Raw genomic sequence first — 25,288 nt, 5'->3', positions numbered from 1 at the left:
CTTCCACTAGAATGGTTTACAGGAAAAAAAGTGTCATACACTTGTGCTGCTAAGATAAATAATGCTGAAAAGCAAGGCAGTATATATATGTTTTTAAAAAAATCAATTTTTTCTTTTATTTAGTTCTTAGAGTTATTCATCTGGAAACATGTTACAAATGTGACTGTTTGGTTAGTTCCTCTTAAACAGATAGGTTCTGTAGATGATGTGCCACTGAGAAATAATTCCTGACAGTTATAACTGAACCAGATAAACAGTTCTGCCAGCTCCCAAATAACACTGTAAAACAAAAGGGTTCTGCTTATCGTTTTCCATTTCTTCATGCCTGTCAAACTATTTAACTGTGCATTACCCATCACAAAGGTTCTCTCTGTTTTTCTGCTCCTCTGCTGTGGTCATGGTTTTTACATTCTCTGTTGCTGGACCTGCTGTGGTACACTTGTCCAGCTCTATCACTCCTCAGCTGCTGCTGATCTTCACCTTCAAAGGTACTCTTTGGAAGTGCTGCATGAGATTTTCCCTGTCATGGCCATGTATTAACTAGTACTAACCTGTACATATGTTTTTCGGTTTTTTGTTTTTTTTTCAGGCAGAAACAGCACCAGAAAGTGGCCGAGATGTTCCCAGCGTTCAGATCAGCTCAGGGCAGCACAGCTCCGACCCCTCGGGAGCCGGCGGCATGGCAGCCTCCCAGAGCGTGGTTGCTCCGGCCGGGGTCTCGGCGGGTACTTCAGCTGCAGCGTCCTTCTTCATAAGGTAGTTTTTCACCTTTCTGGTTTCCATAACTGCTCATGGGTCTTCAGGCAGTTGTGAAATGCCGTTGAATCTTTGCCACGGGTAGAAGGTGTGCTGTGTGGTGCTGGCTGGTGAGAAGTGGAGTTGGTCACCTGCTCATGACTGTGGCTTTGTGCTGCTGCTGGGGTGCAGGGGTGTGATGGTGACACCCTGTTTCTCTCTCTGGAGACCTCAGCAGGAACTTAACCAAAATCCTAGAAATTGTGTGTTGGGCATATTCTAGTCCTTGATGGCCATTTCTACCGTAAGCCTTTTATTCTGTAGGTTACCTTGGTGCTAAAGCCGAAGTACCAAGTTTAAAAAAAAAAAAAAAATTTAGATTTTTATTCAGTAGCATGGCCTGTGTGTCCAAATGAAAGTTTTTGCATGGTTGGTAGTAACAGTTAAAACAGTTTAAGAAATTCTTTTTTTAGCAGTAGCCCAGAAGAATCTTCTTCTTTCATTCCTTGGTCTTGTAACAAAAATTATATGTTAGTTTTGTTTGGATGTTTGTTGTAATTAGCAATGTTGATTAAATGCAATACGCTGTCAAGCAGATGGTATTTAAAACAACAAAATTCAGGGCTTTGTACTTGCATTCCAACTCCTTTTTAATTCAGAACTGAACATATTTTCAGACAATATTGAGAAACGTATGTCTGTGAATGGCAGTAAAGTCAAATTTATGCACGGAGTGAGAATACTTTTTATCATTTAAACACGATGGTAATTGTGATGTTTCCTTTTCGTTGATCTTTAACATGTTTTGTACCATTACATAAATGGTGTTTACTATAAGTTACAGCCTGACCTCAAAAAGAGCTCGACTTCCCAAGTTTTGTTTTTTCAGAAGAAAATAGTACAATGAATCTTAAGTGTTAAATGCCTACATATCACAGTCCGTCTGTACACAAGAAGTTAGGAAATGACTGCCATAAGAGTTCTTTATGTAAGTTAGTGGTTTGTGCTGTGGATTTGAAGTCAACACAGAGAAATGGCTGCCTACAGAGGATGATTGGTTTAATTTAAAGATAGGTGTCTGAAATTAGTGGGAATGGAGAGGAAGAATAAGGGGAAAGCTCAGGCATCTCTCTTCTTGTTTAGTTACCTAAGTAAGGACAGATGAATACTATGCAAAGTATCTAGAATGGACAGCAGCACAGCTTTTGTTACTGTGTTTCCTATTATGGGTATAAACAGTGTGATTTTAGCTTAATCTACTTTGGGTTTATTTCAGTGTTAATCTGCATGTCACAAACAAATGTAAAGACTTGTCTCTTTCACAGGGTAAGGCAGAAAATAAAATACCTTCCTTGGAACTGAAAGAAATCGTTGCCTAGTAGTCTGAAATAAGACCCAAAATTTTTTCTCCCATTGATGCTTTTGTCATTGGTCAGCAAAACTCAGTTCTGTTTTTATTGTGAAGCGATTGTCATTGGTTTGAGTCAAAAATTCTTGAAGTCAGCAACAAGACTGCAAATGACATCACTGTACTTTGGATCAGGCCCTAATTGCTTCTCATGAATCTGTCTTTGCCTCGAGTGAATCAGAGTTTTATAGCTTTAGCAGCTATGTGCTAGCTAAAACATTTTAAAAACCCATTAGTACATTGCTTATTCCCTACCTATGTTTCATCTGTTCAAAATTGTTTCTCTTCAATTTTTTAATCAAAGAACAGGGCTGGTTGAAATTTTTGTGCACAAAGCACTTCTGTTTGTTTTTGTGTTGTTGTTGACACACATAAAATCTCAGAAGGGCTGGGGGAGAGAGGTCCATCACTGATCCCTGGCAGTCATAAATATGTTGAGCAGGTCCTCAGGTGGGTACCATTGCATGGTCCTGGCTGGGCTGCTCCCCCAGCATTGGCATTCACCTCAGGAGAGGCTCCCTCTGCCACTGCTCCTTCTCTTCTGACTCCTCCTGCCATGGGGACCTTTATGGATCAAGGTTTTCATGCTGAGTCTTCCTCCCACCTTTGAGCTGTGCAGTTCTCAGCAGGAGGGGAGAAGAGGGGAAAATCTTCAAGGATGAGTGAGTGACGATAGATGCTAGGAGAATATCTTATGCAGGGACTACAGGTATTAGGATATCAACAGTCTGGGGGCTTTTGTCCAGCACTGGTGGGCTACCAGGCTTCTTTACTTCAACCTTTCCAGTCCTATCTGTTTCCCTTCGCACCATCTGGCTGTGAACTTGTTGAGGAAGAAGGTCAGCCCTGCCTTGAATCCTTTACAGCAGCATCCACTTCTCTCTCCTTCATCTCTCTGTTCAACTAATCCTCTCTCAGGAAGCACCTGGAGATGGAAGAGGAGTCATGGCAGTAGTGTTAGGCTGTAGTCCCTGTTCATTACATTTGCTGATTTTTTTCCATTCTGAGTTTCTCTCCTCAGCCACTTAAATTCTGAACTTTATAGCAAGGCCAGTGTGTTAGTCATGTTCTGCAGAGCCTGGCACAGTTTGTTCTTGTGGAATAAATGCAGTTAATATATTGATAATCCCATAGACACACACACATATATATATTTTTGTAAATCATTGGCCTCTCCTTGACCAAGTCTACTGAGAACCTGCATCTTTTTACATGAACCTTTCGTAAAAGGAGCTCTGGTTGGAACTTTTGCCTTAGAAATAGAGTAGCAAGGTAAAAATTTGCATGCATGTTAATGTTCAGTATATTTGGGTGTAGGTTTAGTTACTTTGGAAGACAAAGCCTTCATAGGATGCTTGTGGAAACTACATCTGTGATTTCCTGAGCTGCAGTGACACTAGATACAGACTTTTTTTCATATGAATAAAGGATTCAGACTAACTCTTCATGAAACAGCATTAACTGTGCTTGTACAGCACAATTAGCTTTTGGGTTGTGACATGGTTTCCTGGCAGCATATAAATGTCTTTTTCACATTAGAACTAGAGTGTCTATTTGGTGAAATGACACACACTCTTGCTTATGGCCTGCATTGTTTTTTTGGTTTATTTTTGTCGGTTGCTTTGTTTTTTGCTCCAATTTGCTTCCTGATAGGATTCAGAGTTTTCTGTTTGTAAGGTCACAAAATCAAAAGATAGTACAAGAAGTTCATTTCCTCACCTGGAAAATAACAACTAAGAGCTGCAGTAAAACTTTTACCTGGTGATAAGAGGTACCCGTGGTTAAAATGAGAATCTTTAAGATATTCTTTGCAGTGAATGCATTGATTTTGTTAAGCATATGTGCAGCCCAAATCTACATATTCATCCAAACCTCCTTCTCATTTGAATGTCATATTTAATTTCTTCAAGCTTAATTATCTTCTGCTTAAAAAAAAAAAGTATTTTATTCATTACCAAGAAATGCAGAGAAGTGCTAAGTATTCAAAATCAAAGCCAAATATTAAAGACAGCAGACAGAAGCGTATTAAGAAATTAAATCAGTTTTAAGCTTTTTTCCTCACTGTGATCTGTCACAGAAGGAGGAAAGCTTTGATTAACATCTGACTGTGTCACGCAAGCAAATTGCCAGGCATTACTCAGTGGTTGTGTTACCGAAGGACCAGAGGATTTAGCAGGAAATGGAGCTTCTCAGTAGGTCACTGACAGAATAAGAAAGCTCAGGCAAAAAGCACAGCTCATGTTCATAGATGGCTGTGAAGAGACTCCCAGTTCACCCTTATGATTCAAGAGGAGAGGTTTATTCTTGCATTTTTCAGATTTAAGAAGAATGCAGCTGGGCTTTGTCCCTTGGCGTAACATAAACTGTGCCTTGCCTAGTGCTCCACACTTTATACCTCTTTCCAGGTGTTTTTTGTATAAGGAACCTGAACAAACTTTATATTATTAAGTGAAAATATGTGAGATAATTGTAGGACCCTTCTGTGGGTTATGCTTGCAACTAAGTAAATATTGGCATATTTTGTTGTAAAACTATAATAAGCTCTTAGGCTTTTCTGTCACCTGGACACCTGGGAAGGAGAGGAAATGGTGTTTCCAAGAACAGGCAGGAGAAGCGCAGCGGTGAGGAGAAGAGGCATGCACTTGGGAAGAGGTTAATGGGCTATCTGACAAAAAGAAAATACCACTCCCTTGGGAGGAGAATCAAGACCCCCAATAAATCGAAGCTGCCACCATTAACATGCCCTTTCTGCCTGCTGGTGGCTGGTGACAGTGGTGGCAGCAGCGCCTGTGCTGCTGTTTGGGTGAGACCATGGGGACCTGCCCCCAGTGACAAGCTGGAAGGAAGGTTTGAGCCTTGACAGGGCAGCTAGGATGAAACAAAAGCTGTTTAGAAGAAAATGGATATCAAAGCAAGCAGTGTTGAGCAGAAGACAAGCTGTATTAAGTCCCTCTTCTAAACTTGCCATCTTCTTTGATGTCGAGTTGTTGATCTTTTCAAACTGGCGTGGTCACAGCGTTGCACTTGCTGCTGTGGGGCTGCTGCCTTTGAAGCAGGGGAATATCTGTATGGTTGCAGCTCCTTTCCCTTGTATCTGCCTGCTTTTGTTTAACAAATACTCTTCCAAACATATAACACTCACTATGCACTTACTGGTTTTCAGTTTTCTAAATTATTTGCTATGTTGCTGGGCTTTGCTAGATTAAAAACATTAAAGTTAATAAATCTGGAGAATTACATTAGTGAACACACCCATTATCTTTCCACTCTCACCATCTTCCTGCACATGTTTGGGAAAGCTGTGTCAATTTAGACATGATACAAAACATTGCACATGATATGCTTTTTGCAAGCAGCTTTTCTTAACAGAATATACAATCTCTGAGTAATGTAATTGAACATCTGAAGAGTTAAAATAAGCGTAGTTGTCTTCTTCTAGAGTCAGGATATTCCATCATATTTTAATGCCTGTGAGTTTGGATTAAAGAATCTAATTATTCACTAATGAGCAGTAATGGTACATATAAACTAAGGGTCACTATCCTATTACAGGCACCTGATGGTTCACTGATAAGCATTTGGTCATTAGATTGACCATAAAATATAGTCAATAATTGAGGTTACTCATAGAGCAGACACCTTATCAGCTTTAGGCATGGTGGGACAGCTTGTCAGTACTCTGTGTCCTGATTGTGCTGTGACTGAGCATATGATTAGGGTATTGAAGCAGTCTGTATCTAATGAAACTGCAGGAAAGGCATAGCAATATTAGCACAACCACTAAATGACTAATGTGTTTTTGTTCCAAGCCTTAGACACTTCAATTAGTTCCAATAAACTCTGATCTAGTGTAGCGGTAGGCAGAGAATTCAGATATTTTGTGTACAAGCTTTCATTACACTAGTCAAAATTTGTAACGTTTAGGGGACAGATGAAATCTGTGTGGCTTTGAATGAAAAATGGTGGAAGTAATAAAGGCTGTCATTACCGTTTTTACTTTTTTTTTTTTTCCCAGGGATTTTTTTGCATTTTTTAGGTTTGGAATACTGAGACAATGCCTAATGCCTGATTTAAAAGATGAAGCTGATAGCAGCAAATTAGATGTCTACATTTTGCTTTAAGGTCCATTCATGCAGTTCATGTAGGCTTGTGCATATAATCTAAACTGTGTGTTCCTTAGCATTTTCTGCCATATGGAACATTAGTCAAATAGTCTTGTCTTGAAAGCTTTTGTAGAGATATTGATTTTGCTGTGCTTCAAACTGTTGCTGAGAAAATAACCTCAGAACCTATTCTTTTATGATTTTCTTTTCCATGAGGATGCCTTAACTTTCATAAATTATTTAATATGGTGAAGGGTGCAAAATGCCTTTTGTCTTTCTGAATTGCTATTGAGGCTTCTGTGATACGACCTTGGAAAGTAACCATAGAAACATGTTAAAAGCATCAACTGAAAATCAGTAGTTCAGTTTGACAGTGATGCAAATTCTGTGAAAGAAGATTATGATGTATTAGGAACACTTGAGGCATATATTACTGCTAACCTGTTAAACCTGATTATTCCATGACTACCAGTACTTTCGGAATTTAATGCAGATGAAAAAAAGGGAAGAAAAAAAGGAAGACATACTTTTTTTAAAGTTGCAATGTTTAAGATGTTTCTAGGTAAATCACTTCAGCCTCTCATTCTCTGTCCTGTTAAAAGCAAGAATTATATTTCTGCTAAGCTCATAATGTAGTTCCCTGTATTTAATAGCTGTAAACTTTTGCCCACTACCCTGCTGGGATGCACTGGTATCCTGCCTTTGTGTGGAACTGGCACAAATTAAATCTCTTTGACAGATAAAGTGGATAACTGGGTTACGAATAAGCAGTAGTTCACCGAAAGGTGAAGAAAATGTGTGATTCATTGTATCCTGGGTTAGAGATTTTTGTGCTGACGTGTAGTAGTTAAGCTAGTCTGTGAGGCTGAAACAGAAGTGCTTACAATAGTTGCAGGTAACCATAGTAAATTCTTGATAAATCAGAGGTGAAGAGAAGCAGTGGAGTCACTCATTAAAGCTTCCTCAGTAAGCATAACTCACGCCCAAGGAATCCTGTGCTGAGGTGATGTGCGAAAATTCTCTTTGAACTGGTTAGCTAGGGAAGCAGGGTACCAGCTCTTCCCAGGTAAGGCTACTTTGCTGGCAGATTTATCCAAAACCCATGCATGGTTTGTCCCTAATTTGCAGTGTCGTAGCAGTATCATAAGAGATGCAGGGCTCCTCAGGGACATCAGAGCTTGCTGACATTAATGCAGCCCAACAGCCCCTCAGTGCACCATCCCTCCTTTGTTGAATGCCTGGAATGCCCCAATTTCTCTTGCTACCATTTGGTCACTGGTCAGGAAGGGTGGCTGAGAAATTTGCAGCTTGGAGGAGAACTATGGATGTTCAGATGAAGTGGAGCATCCAGCTGTTTTGAGGGTCAGCCAGGTACATAATTAGATACGTAATTATTCTTTTCCCCTTAATGACTCCCTACTCTGGACTTAGAAGGCTGGAGCAGCCTGATCCCTGCAGTGTCCTCCCCGCTGTGTGGAGCTGGAGAGGGGGATGCCCTCCTGTCCCCTTTCCCCTCTCTGCATGGAGCTGGGGGGAGAGCAGGAAAGCCCTCATGCACGTGTGCAAATGGAGAGGGAGCGGGTGTCACCAGAGGGCTTGCCTTGTCTTGCCGGTGCCATGCCGTGGCTGCTGGAATGTGGTTGCTAAGAGAAAACATGACCTGCACGTAGCACAGCACTACGTGGGGACAGGAGACGGGGCAGGGTGTGTGGCATTGTGCAGTATCTTGTATCATCTCAGGGCAGCTTAAGCTTTCCTAGTTGCTGTGGCAGCATAATACTGCCTGTAATTAAGGACAAACAAAGAGTGTATGCTTTGGGTATATCCCGTTTCACGTTAGCCTGTAAGGAGGATAAATTAGGAGATAAGCCTGAATTTAGTAGGCTTTGTTCTTGGGAACACAAATGACTCTCAGGACGGCGTGTTTAGCAGCGGAACATCATTACTGCTAATACAGCATCGTACATTGACATAGTGCGTTATCAGCGCATGGTGAGCCAGGCCCCCTGCTATGGAGAGCTCATCTAGGATGACTGAGAGATTGACTGGGCAAACAGAGATGAGACACAGAGCTGTAGTTCAGCAAAGGGAGGAGGTAAAGAAATTGGAGTAGCTGAGAGGAGAGGGAACGTAGAGTTTGGATGTCAGCACTGCTGAGTTAGAACACTACTGAAAGTGTGAAGAATGTCCCAAAGGCCGACAGATTTGCGATCGGGGTATGCCTGTTGATTTAGAGGGGACAGGCACTGAGTGATGAGCCAAGGTGGAGAGCACATGGTGAGGATTTAAGAGAGCCTCAGAAGGAACGGGGTGGTGACCAGATGAAGCAGCGCTGGGCATCTGTGAGTCATTGCCTTGGAAGATGAAGCTCCCAATACAGAGTGTTAAGGATCGTGGTATGAACCAAGGAAAGATGATGCAAGGCGCATCAGTGTCAGGGACATGTTTGGAAGGAGAAGCCTCACTTGGATAGCACAGCCCGTAGGACTTGTGTGGGAACAGGTTGGGCAGGAGGTGGCAGAATGAAAAAAGGAGGGAACCTGGTGCAAAACAGATTGGCAGGAAGTATGAAAAGGAGGAAACAGTGAAAGATGGAAAAAATGGATCTAGTGATGTGGGAACCTCATGATGAGGTCAGGATTTTGGAGAGGATGTTCTAGGTCTTTATTCCTAGGTTCATAGCAAAAACTGAATTGGGGCACAACAAAGCATTTGCAGTGTTTCCTGCTGACTGAATACCGTAGAGATCTTTAGCATGTGAGGCTATCCCTGACGAGGACTGACTTTTTTCAGCTCTGAGTGCCTTGATGGATAATACAAGAGGTTCTGGAGTACCAGAGGAAGCCTCTCCAGGAGATGTGATGACTTTTTGAGCTACTGTAGGTGGTTCAGTACAGATGGCTGTTGCAGTGGTTGGGTCGTGGATTACCTCTATGTTCTGAGATGTCCTCGGTGCCCCATAAGGAGGAGCAAAAAAGAATAATTTAAAACAGATGTGTCCACAAGTATGCCAGAGGGGAGACTTCAGAGCTACCCAAGTTTGCATTTATTTGTGGGGGTAAATGGCGGTCAGTGGATTTTAAACTAGGGAAAAGTCTGAAGTACTTAACTGGAGTCATGCAGATATTTCTTCTTACTTTGTCCTCTCTTGGATCTTCTGCTTGCTTGGACTTAATATTTTCTCCCTTAATTTTAAGATTTTTTTTTTACATGATCCTTTCTATATTTTCTCCTTCCTTCCTAGCTGAACACACTTGATCATTCTGTTTTCCTGACTGTATGGAATCTTGCTGTTGTCTGGCTACCAGAGTCTCTCTTTCCGTTTGGCTTTTTCCCTTCTTTCTACCCTTCCTAGCTTGTCAAGAGGAGTTCTTCTCCTGCCTCCTCCTCACCCCAGCCCTCCCAGTCTGCCTGCTTTTTTGGTTCCTGGACTCCTGAACACCAGCGCTTGCTCTGACTCCGTTATTTGGGGCTCCTCAGCTTGGCAGCAGTGGCAGCTGCACTGGTGGTTTTGCTGCAGTGGGAATGGAGCATTCCATAGGTAAAATGATAATGGTTACTTTCCTGTGGGGATGTAATTTGACAGTTTGCACCTGTTTTATAACTTTGTTAGTGACTTTCAGAGTCTTACAGTACCATATTTAACTATTTTAACATGTTGCTAAGACAGACAGACTTAGCAGGTGAAATAGTTAAATCAGACTGATAGGTGAGTGTTTAGTTCTCAGGACTAACTTGCAGTCGATCTAACACTAAGTTTATGATGTGCAGGATGTGGTTTGCAGGGCAGATGGACTTTGAAGTGACGCTTTCTCTATTCTGAGCAACATTGCTTTGCTTGCTTGTGCTTGTGGTAGAATAAGACATCCCACATTATCATTTATAACAAAAATGAAATGTCAAGCCAAAATAATGCAGTAGCACTATAGCTGCAGTGCTTGATCAACTGCAGGATTACTCTGAGGATACTTTTAAATTCTCTGTGAAATATGATTGAATTTTGGCTTTCTAAAACTTCCTTCATCTTTCCTGTTGGAGGATGGAAGATGTTTCTTTTGGCAGGACATTTCGAAGAGCTTAGCCAGTACCTCACTCAACATCAGTTAGTGCTGCTCTTGGGGTTGCTTTCTGCTTTGCTGGGCTTTTTGTGTCCGCAGTGGTGGAACTCACTTATTAAGAAGCACTGCCCTATAGAGTTTTTACTGTGAGGAAATGACTCAGGGGAAGTTAATCAGCATAAAATGAATCTAATCTAAATGTTATTAGTGAAGCTTGTTGGAGTTCAGGGCAAGCTTCAGAATATCCTTTGATACTGTGTCTCAGCAGGTCTTCAGGAGTCGCTAATTTCTACTGAAATTTGAAGTTATCATCTTTGGGTCAGAAATAGTCAAATCCCTCCATCCACAGTGACGGAAGAACATGCATCCTAAATTTTCCTGTTAAGTGCTATTTCAAATGGTGCTGTAATTTCAGCCCATTATACCTGTGAGAAATATTACTTCAGAACTGATGTCAGTTAAATAAATCATGGAAACCCTGGGTTTAGAAGCCCATGTGTCCCTCCTCTGTTTAAAAATAGTCATTGTGTGGGCACATGACTCCTGTACTCGGGTGATTTCCCCTGCATCATTTAGTGCTGTCAGTGACCATTTAAGTCACTAACAGTAGGAATAAGTAAATGCCCCCCTGAGAAGTTATTTGCTTGGCAGTATAGGTGTCAAGACTTTGACTAAGCATCTGAAATAAAACCCATGAAGTAGGAATGGATCCTCTGTGGATTTTCAGGATGTGCAATAAAATATGGAACTGAGGGAGCTGAAATTGATGAGAAGGGTACGCCTGTGGGCATGGTGTGCTGGGGCAAAGGAAGGTAACCTGAAACTGTAACCCACCCCACAGCTTTTATGGTAAAGGAGGCATTACAGTCACAGATACTCACTTGTATTCAGACTGGTATATGCAATCAAGAATGTGAAAATAGGGAATTTTCCCCCCTTTTACTTTTCCTCTTTCCTGTCAGACACTTGTCTGAATCTAGTGCTTCAGATGAACCCTTGTTAGAAATGTCATGTATTTTTCTCTCGTCTTTTCAACTTGCAAGTGCATCTCTTTCTTCCCCGGAGCAGCCTGAATGAGCAGAATGCTGTTGCGTTTCATAGCAGATTGTTTTTGATGAATAGCATGGAGTGTAATATCTTTTGTAACAAAAAAAAATTAGTCGTCTTCTGTGCACCAGGAGCTGATACTACAGAGCAAAATGCTAAGCGATCTATTTAAGTGATTACTTTAATAATGAAGGGCTAGTTAACACTATTGCTTAAATTTCGTTACTTTGTAGCTTTAAAAATGTCTTTATTACTTTTTCTTGACAGAGTACAAATGAGGCTAGAATTCTGTTTTGCTCAACCTGACTGTTTGATGAGTTTATGTCTCGCTGGCAAATAAGCCCAATGTTTTTTGCCTAAGGAGTGTGCTTAGATTGATGTGGTTCTGCCTGCTTTAGCTCAGTTAGGTCATGAAACAGAGCTGGGAAATACTGCTGGCGTTCAGGTAGCTGTATTTTCACTCCATAGCTATGCAGTGTGTAGCCTGGGAACTGACATATTTCTATATTAGGTGTTGACAGTCTTGCTTACTTAAAGATTAACCTACACAGGTTTTCAGCAGTTTGTCATATGGTACAATTGTAAACAGCGAGTGTGGAAGTGCAGCAATATGTTCGTCTGCTCTTTGCTTTGTTTAACATCATTAGTGAGCAGAGCTGGAAATGGTATGTGGCAGGCTGCGGTGACTAGCTGTTATTCTGGTGAGTGTATGTGTGTATATATATATATATAAAAGTCAGTTCCTGAACGCTGGTCCTGGCTGCTCAAGCAATGTTCTTTGGCCAGAAAAATGTCTTAAATCTGCAATCTGAAGAGAATATGGAGCTGACGTTACCCATGACAGTTTTGTAGCAGCAACCTCAGAGGCTGCTGTTTTGGGAGAGCAGAAAAAAATGGCTGGAGTGTAACTCTTCAGTGCTTGTGAGGATCTACCCTTTGGTGTTTGTCAAACTGGGGAAAAATTACGGAGAAGCATAGTGAAAATTCCTCCTTGGATTCCTGTATGCAAATTACTTGACTGCTTGAAGATGGGCTTGATTGGTTTCTTCTGCTAAATTAATGATGTATATCAGAGAGGAGGGATCAGCTCTTGGTTCTGTATAGCATGAAGAAGCTCTTCTGATGTCAGGGTACCCAGCAGGTTTGTTTTAACTTATCTTCTGGAGGTCTTTCTGAGATTATCCCAAAGTGGCTTTGCCTGGCCTTTCTGTATGGTGCCTTAATTCAGATGATGCTTGATTATTTCTCACTGATGCATGAAGCCCTGATTCCATACTTCATGAAGTTGTGAATAGAGTAGGGGGAGAACAACAAGGATAGTCAGAAATCAAGGAAACCTGACCTGTGAGGAAAGTTCCTGAGGAAGGATTAGAACTTTTCAATTTGTAAAAGAAAAGTCTGGGGTGTGGTAGTGGTTTTCATACAGGTAACAGCTTCCACAGGAGAAGGAAGTAAACTCCTCTGCATGTCTGCTGGTGAGATGGGGGGAAGATAAGGAATGAGAGACATGAGACGTGAGTTTTCTAAGAATAAGACTAGTTAAAAACTGGAATTGATTGCTTTGGGAGGGTGTAGACTTGCTTTTACTGGAGATTTCTAGGAATAAGTTGGAGAAATATATATTGGATTGTATTAGGTAAGGTTCATCCTACCCTCTAGCAGTGGGAAAGTGTAGATAACCTCTTAGAATCTCTTCTGGACTCTTCTTCCAGCTGTAATGCTTTTCCTAATAAATAGCTGATCTTTATTTCTACCTTGCTGATTTTAATAAGAGACAGTAAGAGAAAAGTAAGGGGTCAAAGGGAAGTTCAAGCCCAAATTGCAAGCTTATGTTGTGTGCAAGAGGCAAGGCATGAACATGGTCTGTACTGGAGATACTTTCTTTTATAATATTGTACTGGTAACATCCCCACAATATTAAATGTGGTTTGACATTTTGGAATGTTTCAGAATAATGGGTTTCTATTGAAACTTTATTACCATCATCCATTATAAAAGTGCCATTGTTTGAGGCTGTGCATTGTGATCCAGATGAACTGATTATTTATTGAGGAAGTTGAACCACGGAAATAAGGAACATTAATTGTTTGTTCTTCCTGGCAGTGCTTTTCGGCAGGATTGCTGGGACAGCTAACCAAACAAAGGTTTGGTGCTGTACTTGTGTAGTGATACTATGTGGGGAAAGCCTTTATATCCTCCTGGAGCTATATATGCATCCCAGGAACCTCTAAGCTTGTTCTAGGGGGAAGAAGAGACTGTAACCTCAAAGTTTTATGCATACTTTAGAAGTGGACAAATTTTACTGTAGAAATACAAATGGTGCCTATCCTTTCCAAACCTACATGACAGATTTAGACATTCCCAGTTTTCTCTTTAAAAATGTCTTTTTCTAAATCACATTTTATTTTCCACGTTGCATGCTGTTAGCAGAAACTGATACCTTATTCATTTTTAATTTTGCTTGGGATTTTGGGTAGCAACTGCACTCTTCCATTGTGCTACCTTTTCTAATTTTAGAACCAGAAATCAAACAAGTAATAGTGATAAGAAAAATAATAATGCCAACCAAGTTTATTCTCTGAATTGCGGAAGGCTTGGGACAGAGTGCTGGAGGGTGTATTGTAGGACATCCGTCTATTTATTATCTGTATTGATGAGTAATTAAGGAAACAATAACTGGAACTGCAGATATGATGATAGGCTGTGACTTTCCCACTGCTTCCTTTAGGGGCTGGTTTGCAGTGGGAAAAGCTTGGGATACTGGTTATGGGAGGCAGTCGATGCCTTGTTGGAACTGGGAAAGTTCAGGAAAGCTTTGCTTTAGAGTAGACTGATTCTCAGTGTAAACCTGCATCTATAATGTTGCAAACTTTGCAGAGGGTTCAGAATCAGGATAAAAGTCACTTCCATGATGTCTGTCAAGGTCAAACCAAAAGTCTTGACTAAGTGTACTCTTGAGTAAACTCTGAATTTCAGGATATTTAAGGCCTGGACTGTACACCTCTTTGACCTTGACCCTCTAAGTGAAGCCCTTAAGCATTCTCACAATATGAATAATGATTGTGATCTTTGAAAGATAAGGCTGGCTAATAACACTAAAACTGTTAATATGTAATGAGTCATGCTGAAATGAACGGGCAGAAGTTTTCTTTTATTTTTCTTGTCAGTGGATGTTAATAATGGGAAGCAGGACTCCCAGTTCTCTTTGTGACTTGTGGCAGTTTGTCCATAAACCCACCCACGGTGTCAATTAAGTCCTCTGCATTTATCTCAGTTGACCCATTTCTGGTATGCATCCCAGAGCATGTTTCACATCCCCTTCTGAAGCGTAATAAATTCCACAAAGTGTTAAGCAAAAATTTTGTAATTTTGCATAGTTATAAAAGTCTGATTTTTTTTTTTTTTTTTTTTTTCAGAAAAGTTATACCCGGAAGGGATGCTTAAGGGATTTAAATTGTGCTGTTTACTTTCACAGCTATAACGTGCAGAACATGTGCAGTGAGTGTAAGCTAGAAGCAGCTTGCTGTTACATCAGACTATCTGAAATGTCATACTAACTACATAGGCAGAATTTAAAATAAAAAATAGTATGGTTCTTTCAATGAGCAGGCTTTGTAGAGGCTGTTGTTGCAGTCTTGTTCCCTAGATGCTGAGCATTATGTAATTGATCTGGCCATGGTTTTCCTCACTGGTCTCATCCATGCATGGCAGAAAACCTAGTAATCTGTAAATTGTGTGGGGTAAGGAGCAGGTTAGAGACTGTCCCTTGTCATTTGATATTTGAGTGCCCCTGCATGGGCCATATATTAGTTTTATTTTCTACTGTGACACCTAGCTATGAGGAAAGAACTCTCCAGAGTGTCTTAAAAGACATCTTCTATTAAAGAGGGAAAGAGTTAAGCAAAATGCAGACAGTAGATCTCACAGCTGGAGGTAAAAGTAATATACATGGATGTCTCTCATGCTTTAATTGGAAGAGCAGCTTAGGAATATGGAGCTTAGTTTCCCTTGCAAGAATGTTTTGTAGAAGAGTGCTTGGGAAGGCTGAATGGGGAAAGCAAAGGTAGGTGGAAAGTGTATAACTGTGACAAAAGTGTGACAAAATGCTTGGCAAATGCCTGGAGAAACAAATTACTGTAATGCTTAAGTTTTGCATAGTATTTCCTATGGGTCATAATTTTTCCTGTGAGGAAACAGAAGTTGATGTTGAGGAAGGTCAGACAGCCCACTGTGGTGCTGAAGATGTACGTGAGGGCCTCTTGTGCAAGATTAAATTTGAGAAAAAGAAGCAAATCAGGCAATAGGCATGGCACCCAATTAGGCTCCTACAGAAAGTGATCTGGTATGAGCCTGAATTCTGTCTTTCTGGTGCTAGGCAAAAAGGGCCCAGTTTAGGAAATCCTTCCTTGTTCTCTCTCCATGAAATGAACTCCCCTGAGAAAAGGAATGCTGGAGAAAAGATACAACTGGAAACTTAGGTATAGATTCAGTAATGGGTTGTTGGATAAGGACTGCAGAAAATCCAGCACTCTGGAGTATTTCAGAATTGGCTCCATGTAAATACATCCTCTCATGAATTTTACTGAAGTGAGGAGGTTTGTGAAGTTGATTTTTGTTTTAATTTATTTGGACCCATGTCCAGACCAGCTTGGCCTATATTTTGGCCTAATGAGTACTTGGCTGGGATGCCACCAAGTATATTGTTGGTTCTGCAAGAAGTTCATAAGGATTGATGAGTCCTTATGTTGTGTTCTTTGCCTGGACAAGTCCAGGAGCCTAAGCAAAGCATATGAAGGCTACTACCCAAATGGCTTTTGTTAAAGAACTGACTGTGCTTTTTATAGGGGCTGAGGATGACAATTACTTGAATTCATATTCAGAGTGCATGGCTTGATAGTGGTGTTTGTTTTACCTAAATCACCCTATTCTTTCCATTAGATCCTTAACCTTTCCCTATTAGAAAAACCCAAACCAACAAATAAAACCAAACCCAGCAAGCTGTTAGATACTGCTACAAGATGTCTGTGATGTTCCAGCTCCAGAAACAACTTTGTTTTAATGCCAGGCAAAGTCATTCTTGCATTCAAACACAGAAAGGTTGTAATTAAGCTTTGTGCACTGTTACCTGACAAGAGATGCATTTTAAGTGTGAACCACATACATCATTATTAGTGCTGTTGGCCTGTTGCCCATCAAAGCACCGATTATTTTCTGCAACAGCTACTCCAGTTCCTCTCCTTTCAGTTTCCTGTTATCTCACATGGACATCAGCAGTCCCTTTGCCAAATTTCTTAGTAAAACAGTGGCACTCCAGACTCATAGGAAGAGGATTTATCAGCACTACAGCAGTTAATTGCTTTAGCTAGCATATGACATTGTCCTTTGAACAGTGGAGATGCAGAAAGGTGGCTCATATTGTCAGAAGTGAACCACTTCGAAAGTTGTTCTGTCTTGGTGTGTAACTAGTACTGGATTGAGTATCTGAGATCTGCTTATCAAAATGACCCAGAAATGTGCCACTGAGGTATTGTGAGAGATTCTGTGCTTCTAAAAAGTGGAATTTCTCTTGATTTATTTGTATGCTTTGCTTAGCTAGGCCTGTTTGGGTGCAGTTACTCACTGAGTGTTAGTGCTTAGTTAGCTGCTTGAATACACAATTCCTGAGTAAATTTGTCCTTTCTATCTCATTCTCTTTTATGTATGTTTCCCAGAGGAGCTCCTTCAGCCAGATCTGTTGCAGGAGTAATTATTTCATCAGGATTTAATGTATATCTTGATTGCGCTTTGAAGACATTCTCTTGAGGAGTTTTTATAATTTCAACAAGGGATCATAGCATGTAAACAAGAAAATAAACATTATCTTTCATATTAATCAACAAGATGATTAAATAATAACCACAACTGTTAATTGGTACTTGGAGATAGAGGCTAATGACTGTCTTGAGTTCCACAATGGCAGTACCAACAGGTAGAGACTCTTTCCTGCACAGTAAAGCTGTATATAATTTAGGAGGCTATACAGTTTTAATGTGCAGCTGCAACCACTGTGAATTTGTGCAACTGTGTGCCTGGTGTCCTATTTCAGGCATATGTTTTCATACTGAATGAAGTATTAGCAAGGGGATTTGAGATTTAGGCAGTTAAATCAGTTCTCATTGCCACCAACCCGCCAAGGTTCTGTATAAACCCATGCTTGTGATATTTTGCTTCACTGTGGGATCCAGTTCCTGCTGGTTTCAGGATGCAGTCAGAGTCAAAAGCTGCTCCTTTCCTCAGAGGCAAAAGTCCAGCTTCCTGCTCAAAGGACAGTGGCTTCAGGCTCCCTCTGAGTTTGGAACTAGAACCTCATTTTTTCATCATACAAATCTTTGTCTTTTCCTAAACATTGCAATGTTTATAGAGGGAGAAAGGAGCACATAGGAGGTCTGCAACTTTGGAAGTTGAAGTAAAAAGTTCAGGAGTTTAACATAACAAGTTTGGAAATATAGAACATAGGACTGAGAATTTTGTAGATCTGTATTGAGAGTCCTATCCTTAGCACTGACTGTCCAGTGTTGACTCAAATGTGGCATTTTGTTCCTCAGACACAACCAGTTCTTTCTATTATTACTCATTTGAAGGCAATAGTGCTGCTGGAAGAAACTCTGCAGCCCTCCTGCTCTCGGTTTTTGGTTTTGCTTGTAACCTACCATAAATATAAGAAAAGGAAGAGTTCTTATCTCTGATCAGCTTACTAAACTGACTTAGCATGAGATTGCCTGATGACAAGATTCATGGCAAGATTAAGGTTCTAGATTTACCCTTAATTTGGTTTGACAGCAAAGCACTGACTTAGTTTCTCCTTGTCTGTTGCTTATAATACTTCACAGATGCTAGTGCCAGTTTGATCTCACTGAAAAGTACTTTGAGATCTTAGGCTGAAAGACATGATGAAAATATAAAGTAGTCATTGTATAAAGATACTTTTGGTCATCGCATATTTATAAACTAATATGTTCATAGTGACAAGCCTTTTTATTGCCAGCATGGACCAGAATAGTGATTTGCCCCCAGAAGACCTGTTGGCATCAGCAGCATGGTCTCAGGTTGGTCGCAGATGCTGGCAGTGGAACACTTTGCAAATTTTGAGCATTTTACAGTTGTTCAAAGAAATATTTAGAAAATAACATGTTGGATCCTTTATGATACTTATTTGTGGGTGGACTACTATCTACTGACAGCCTCAGGGTCAGATCCCACGTGTGTTATTTGTGTGGTAAAGCTCTCCTTGAGTTTGAAAGCTGAGATTTCACCCTCACTGCCACCCCCAGATGCCCAGCATGTGCTTGCTAACACATTTTTATTATACTTAAACCTGCAGTGTGATTTATTTTTTCTTTAATCACGTGGGTTTTGATGTAGAGTCGAGTTTCTGTTGTTGTTTCTTGCTGTATTGTTCAGTGTTGCTGATGGGGAATCACAGAAAAAAATGATTATATTCCTATTTTTATTCACAGGGAAGAATGTTACAATTTTAATTGTATGTTTTAATTTTTTTCTCCATCTTTTATGTTTTGAAATTCTACATTTCAAAAGCAACATCATTATCATTCAGCACATTAAAGCATGTCTTTTTAATAGCTTTCCATTTTAATGTGAAAGAATGGAATTGGGGAGGAAAAACCAATCTGTCTTGAAGGAAATTTTCTGTTATCTAAGGATTTTCTGTGCAGCCAACAGGAGAGGATCTTGAGCTTAGCTGACTTGGAGTGTTATCCTCTGCCTTGAGTAACTCGTAGAGTACAAAGAACCACTTTCATAATGTTATCACCAACAAAGTCCATCTGGTTCTGCCAGTGACAAGGGGATTATTTCAGCTTTTTATTATGTCAGTGAGATGTTAGCTTTCTAGGATTCAGATGTCAGCTATTTGGGGAAAGAAGGGAAAGTTAGATAATAATTTAAACTGTGTTGGTGGAGAAGTTAACTGAATATTTTGCTAATTTTCCTACCCATATTTCCTTCTGTTGGCATCCTGATGGTTTATCCTTATGAAATCAGATTAGAACGTAATGACTTGATTTGTTAAGCAGGCAGTGATGACAATGAGCATCTGTTTGTCTGGTCCAGATTCCCATTAACACCTAGTAACTTTGTCCTTTCTTGCTATTACTTTTATACAGAGCAGCACAGAAGCTTAACCTGTCTTCGAAGAGAAAGAAATGCCATCCACCCCTGCCACACACACATGACTTCTCTATTTATGCTACTAACTTTAGTGGCATCCTGCAGCTCTGTCCTCCCCCAGCACCACCATGCCTTCTGAGAGCTGTGTCCAAAATCAAGGACAACCCTGGCATTGGAAAGGTAACTTTGGATTTCAATTTTTTAAAACGGTTTTCTTGGCAAATTTTAAAGGGCCTGGAAGCTTTCAGCCTAGAACAGAGCTGGGCAGGCTCAAGGAAAGGATCTTGGGAGAGAGAGATAGCCACATCCTTTTGAGTGTTCCTGTTATCTCCTGTTGATTTTGTGAAGAGTTGGCAGACTCAGGGCAGATTCAGTGCTGGAGTGCAGTCTTCCTTGAAGCCAGTTAACATCACTGACAACAGTATTGCCAAAGGTTGTTTCGCCCTTCCTTCTGTTACAGTAAGAGACAAAATTTCCTTTGACATCACTGGTTCTAAACCAATGCACGTACAGGCTTTGCTTGTGGAAGAAATAGTCTTTGCATTGCCAGCAAGGCTCAGCTGGTGCTGGTGCTGTCTGTCTGCTGAGGTTGAGGAGATACACTGAGGGGGCTTTGTTTCCCTCTGCTTCACATGTCACTGTAAAGCAAGAGTTGGAAAATGGAGGAGCAGGAGAGAAATATACATCTCACCAGCTTAGGAAATGCAGCACCTTTTGAAATTCAAAAAATTTGTGCTAATTTTATCTAAAATTAATTAAAATACAAACCAATTACTTAGAGCTTTATTCATATTTATAACTGTTTAATCACCCACACAGCAGAGTCTGAACACTTATTTACATAGGTTACAAGAGATTAGTGTTTGAAGATAGAATTGAAGTATATAATGTGCACAGGAGAGCTAAAATATGCACCTAGAGTAACTATACAAATCAGCATTAACAGAAAGAGATTGTCAGCCTAAATACCTAGAACTGACACTTGCTCACAGAGAATACTTTATATTTCCTAACTGAGTGAGTTTATGCTAAATGGAAAACAAAGGAATAGTTTTGGCTATTTTAAGCAGGTGGAAACTCACAGATGAAAATGTGGTTTCTTTTCCTGTTCTTCCAGTGTCTTAGAAAAGAGAATGAAGTATTAAATAGTGAAATACAGAAAACCTGACACATTAATTTAGAGATTCCCAGGTGGATGAGGTTTTGCTAAGGAATACCCTTTCTGTGTGTGAGTTTTTAATGGAGCCCATTTGTTGTGCCTGCCTTTTTTCTGTGGGACTTAGTACTTGTCTATGGCAAAATAACAGGGAGCGTGGCATTTCTGAGGCACTTTGCCTTAGGAAGACCTTTAAAGTGTGATTGTATATCCTTGTGCCTACAGCTCAATAAAGCTGTCTTTGTACCTCATTTCACTTGTGTGCCTCCAGCTCTGTCTAACCAAGAAACTTCAGCCTTTTTACTATGCTTTGAGGGTGGCCAGTGGAGCTTCCCAACATGACTTGTACTTCATGGAAGGCTCTGGTTTATCAGGTGTCTTAAACAAGTTTCACAAAGTCTAATATGGATCAAGTGCATTATCCCAGATAGCAGGAGATTATATGCCTTGGGTCATGTGCTCTGCCTATTTTCTTCATTAGTGAGTAGAGCAGAGAGCTTTCCAAGGGAAGAGCTTCACCAAAATGCTAAGGAGTATGGTAGGACCTTGATCAAGTCAGCTGTGGAAGCTTCTCTTTCAGCACAGGAGATATACCTGTAGCACACTGGAAATGTGGGTGGCATTCCTCCCCTGCTTTGGCACACTACAACAAGAATTTCCAAAGTTTATGGGTCAATGAGTTACTGTTGACCCTGAAAATGTCTGTTGTTTAGCTCTCAGCTGAAAACATTAAAAACATAGAATCATAAAATATCCTGTGTTGGACAGGACCTACAAGGATCATTGAGTGTTGAAGATACTGTTTGTTTGGGCCCAGGATTTCAGCTGAGTCCTTCTCACCACGTACTTGTTAACCACAATTTGGAAGAATCCTGTGCTATGCTGGAGAGGATAGAAGCATTTTGCTAATTGAATCAGCTCTTTAGTTCTTACAGTTAAAATCTAGACCATCCAAACGGTGATGTGGAGTGCTAGTTACTAGTTTTAATGCTCCTCAAAACACAAAGTAACTAGGCATCTTCTCTGATCCAGTTTGATATGCAATACCTATTAAATGTCTCTCTTAACCCATTCCTCTTTTGCAACATCATAAATATCAGTGTTGGCCCATAAAAAAAGCCCTCCAGCAATACAGCTTTTTGTAAAAATTATGAGTCAGCAGAAATGAAATTTCATGTGTCCCAATTCTTAGAACTTGTGGTCAAAGGAACAGTGTCACTCCTCTGTAAGTGTACTTTAGTACTAAAACTTCATAGTTTCACCTTTTTCTGAGCAATGCCAAATAGCTTTTAATATCATTTAGCTCAGTGTGCATTAGCACTCTCCATTATCTCCTATTCAACTGCTTCTGTTGATCAAGATTTACTCAGTTGGTATCTCATGATGAGGGTGATGGGAATAAAGTAATCACTTTTATTCCTCACTGCTTTAAATGTCTTAGCAATTGAGAGAACAATCAGTAAACACTGGCAGTTGTGCTGTGATCCTCTGTTAACTTCAGTCTCTCTTCTAACAGCTTTTTACTTTACACTGCTCCTGATTATCATTTTCTTCAGTTTTTTCTTGCAGCCTGTCCAGTGACATAGGGGACAGAGTCAGTGATGAATTCTGGAGTCGCTTTTTTCTACCGCAGCATCTGTGGCTTGTGCTGTCCTTGGTTTGTGTGATCATTTCCATGTCAACAGTGTCCCTCACCCGACTATTACTGTGTGGTTACAGTGGGTTAAGCAGCTGCTGGGGCAGCCCTTTCCTCCTTCACCTCTGAGGAGAGGAAGTTATACAAGAATGACAAACAGAAGTAACAAACTGGAAACCCATGAAGTGTCCAAGATGCTTCAGTGAGAGCAGTGTAGCAAACTGAAGAGATGAATGATATGCCAACTGTAACAAAGTACCATTTATTACAATAAATGGTATTTTGGTACAGTTGGCACATCAAGTGATTAAAGCCTGAATACTACAGCAACTAATTATTATCTGTACCGACACATTCTTTGTAGTCCCATTTCTTTTGTAAATCTGCTGGAAGCTCAGAGTAAAGTGCACATTGAAGCATTTAGAATGGCAAATATGAATGGCTTTCTGTATTGTCCCTGCAGTGGTAATTCTTAATATTTTTCACCCCACTGATATTCACGGTTGTATTTTAGCTGGTATTCAATATGTTATAAGAGATAGAGGAACAAAATATGGAAAACATGAAGGTCAAAAGTAGAACAAGGTCTCCAGAGGGAATCTAGAAATACAGTGTCATAAAGCTGACTTTGAGACCAGGTATCCCAGCAAAGTGTTTGAGACAATAATAAAGATAAAAATTAGCCGGCAGGGATTAATGTGATATAGGAGGGATCAGTTGATGAAGCTTTTACAGATGGAACACATACATTAGCATTTTGTAGAAGAGTCAGTGAGCATTAGAATAGGGTTGGTCTGGTGTACAGTATATTTGGATTATGTAAAAGCTTTTTGACAAGTGCCTTGACCTAGGTCTCTTAAAAAACTCTAATTTGTCATGTATTCTCTAGTGGCTTAATAACTGGTAGGAAACTGAGGGTAGATCTCACACTGAAGCAAAGTTAGCAGTGTTGTCATATGGAAATCCATCCTGTTTGGTGTCATCTCTATTAAAGGGTTTAGGTGAAGTGGTGAAGCTGTGTATTCACAGCAGCCAAAACTAAAACTGACTGTGAAGATTTGGAAAAAGGTGTCACAACACTGAAGTTACTGGGTGAGTAAGGAGGCAGATGAACTTTCATATTGATTAACACACGGTAGTGTACGCAAGAAAAGCAGCTCTAACTATGCATGCACAGACAGTAAGCTGTAAGGAAATCAGGCATGACCAGAACCCATTTTAACAGCCAGTGTGGAAGCTACAGCATTAGGTTTGTTATCAACCTGAGCTTCTAAAGAAATGCTTTATTGACTGTTCAGATGGCAAAAAGATTAAGCATTGTTAGTTTTAGGGGGTCTCTAACAATATGTGGTATAAATAAATGTTCTTCCTCAGACTCATAATGTTTAAATAACAGACATTCATTCATGTGGGTTTTTTTTTCTGTACTTGCCTTTTTCCTTGAGGAACTTCTTTAAAGAAGTTTGAGAGGATGGTAACAAGAAATATAAAGATATCACCTCCTCTATCCTGTGTTTATCTCCAAATTACCTTCTCAGAGGAGAGGCACTGCTCTGACTGAGTGAAGGAAGAGCTGAGTCCTAAGACCGCAGCAATGGAGTGTATTTCCTGCTGGCATAGACCTGGACCCCAGTAAACCTAAACCTTTGGAAAAAAGACCTCACCTAACACTTTAACATCTGTACCTAGAATTTTATCTTCCTTATCCTTACTTGATATGGTAGGACATCTTTGAAAGTGTATGGCTATTGGCTTATCCTGCCAAAAACTCCCTTTGGCCAAAGCACTGATTCAGTAGTGAGCTGAAGGCATTAAGCCCTTCCACTGGTTTCAGAGTTAAACACAGAAATAAGAATTATTCTGAACTGAGTGATGGGACAGTTGAGTCTAAGGAGCTGATTGAAGGCAGCACCTGGACTGTCTTGTGTTCTTCTGTGGTGTCTATAATTGGACAGGTCCTGCCACTGGTTGTGGGACCTTGTCTTGAACTTTTGAGCCCAACTGGCGTTTGGGGAAAGGAAGAGGCTTGAATTCTTGCTTTTCATAAGCTGCATGACTACAGCAAAGGCAGTTACTGTGCATTGGGAGAACTGCTGGATGAGACAGGATGTGGGGAGATCGCGATGGCTGGTTCCTGCACTTGAACTCTGTTATTGATTATTTGAGCCCAACATCTAAATTTATTCTTAATTTTGCATCATCATCTCCATGCGTATCATGCAGTTCTGCTGTGGTGAAATTGCTGTATGGCTTTTATGGTTGAATGCGTTTGTTATTAGAGACCTGCTTCAGCAGAGAGCCTGTGTGTATCTTTTACAGTTTGAATTTATAATTTCTCACTGTTTCAAGTACTCTTCTGGAAGGTGGAAAATAAATGTCTTATTAATTTCTTTTACATTTCAGAAATACTAATTTTTCCCATTATAATAATTTCAGCAGCAGTGTGTGAACTTGTCCTGTGATACAAATCTTTAATTAAGCCTTTTGCTTAATTTTCTTTACTAATGTTGTAAGATGTTATACGCTCTCACAGGTGCTTGTAGGGATTGTCAATATTCAACAATACCAAGCAGAGAGAAGTTGAAAAAAAAATAATATAGAATGGTAGGTCTGTCTGGGACCCATGTTTCATATAATCAACAATAATCAAACTCATGCACAAAGGAAAATCCTACTACCAAGGCAAACTGGATACTGAAAGGAATTTTGCTCACTACGGATAGATGTTACATAGTAAAATTCATACCTTTCTCTTGAATGTGCCAAAAGCATCAGAGTCCAAATCATTTAGCTGAATCCTACTTAAAAGGCAATGATCCAGTGCAGTATGATTCTTGTAACTGAATCATTTTTGTGGTCTCTCTGGGTGTTATTAAATTTAATGTCAGAATAGTAGGAAAGACGTCTGAAAGCCATTTAATGTTGTCACTGGAAAGAAGTTAGATTATGCTCAATTTCTGACATTAATGTGCTACTTAA

At 40.2% G+C, this 25,288-nt stretch overlaps 1 protein-coding gene across 2 annotated transcripts in view; it reads left to right on the top strand.

The window, feature by feature from the left end:
* The window catches only part of KIF26A (kinesin family member 26A), a 98,793-nt gene that overhangs the window by 49,313 nt on the left and 24,192 nt on the right, over positions 1-25,288 (top strand). For both annotated transcript variants that reach the window (XM_050336564.1, XM_050336563.1), the window contains exons 4-5: positions 590-756; positions 19,514-19,697. In XM_050336564.1, the coding sequence (XP_050192521.1) occupies positions 590-756; positions 19,514-19,697 (351 nt within the window). The remainder of the gene's footprint in view (positions 1-589; positions 757-19,513; positions 19,698-25,288) is intronic.

The sequence above is a fragment of the Myiozetetes cayanensis genome, unplaced genomic scaffold (genome assembly GCF_022539395.1).
Source record: "Myiozetetes cayanensis isolate MyiCay16 unplaced genomic scaffold, myiCay2020 scf6-25, whole genome shotgun sequence".
Lineage (NCBI taxonomy): Eukaryota > Metazoa > Chordata > Aves > Passeriformes > Tyrannidae > Myiozetetes > Myiozetetes cayanensis.
This window is presented reverse-complemented; position numbering and strand designations above follow the sequence as displayed.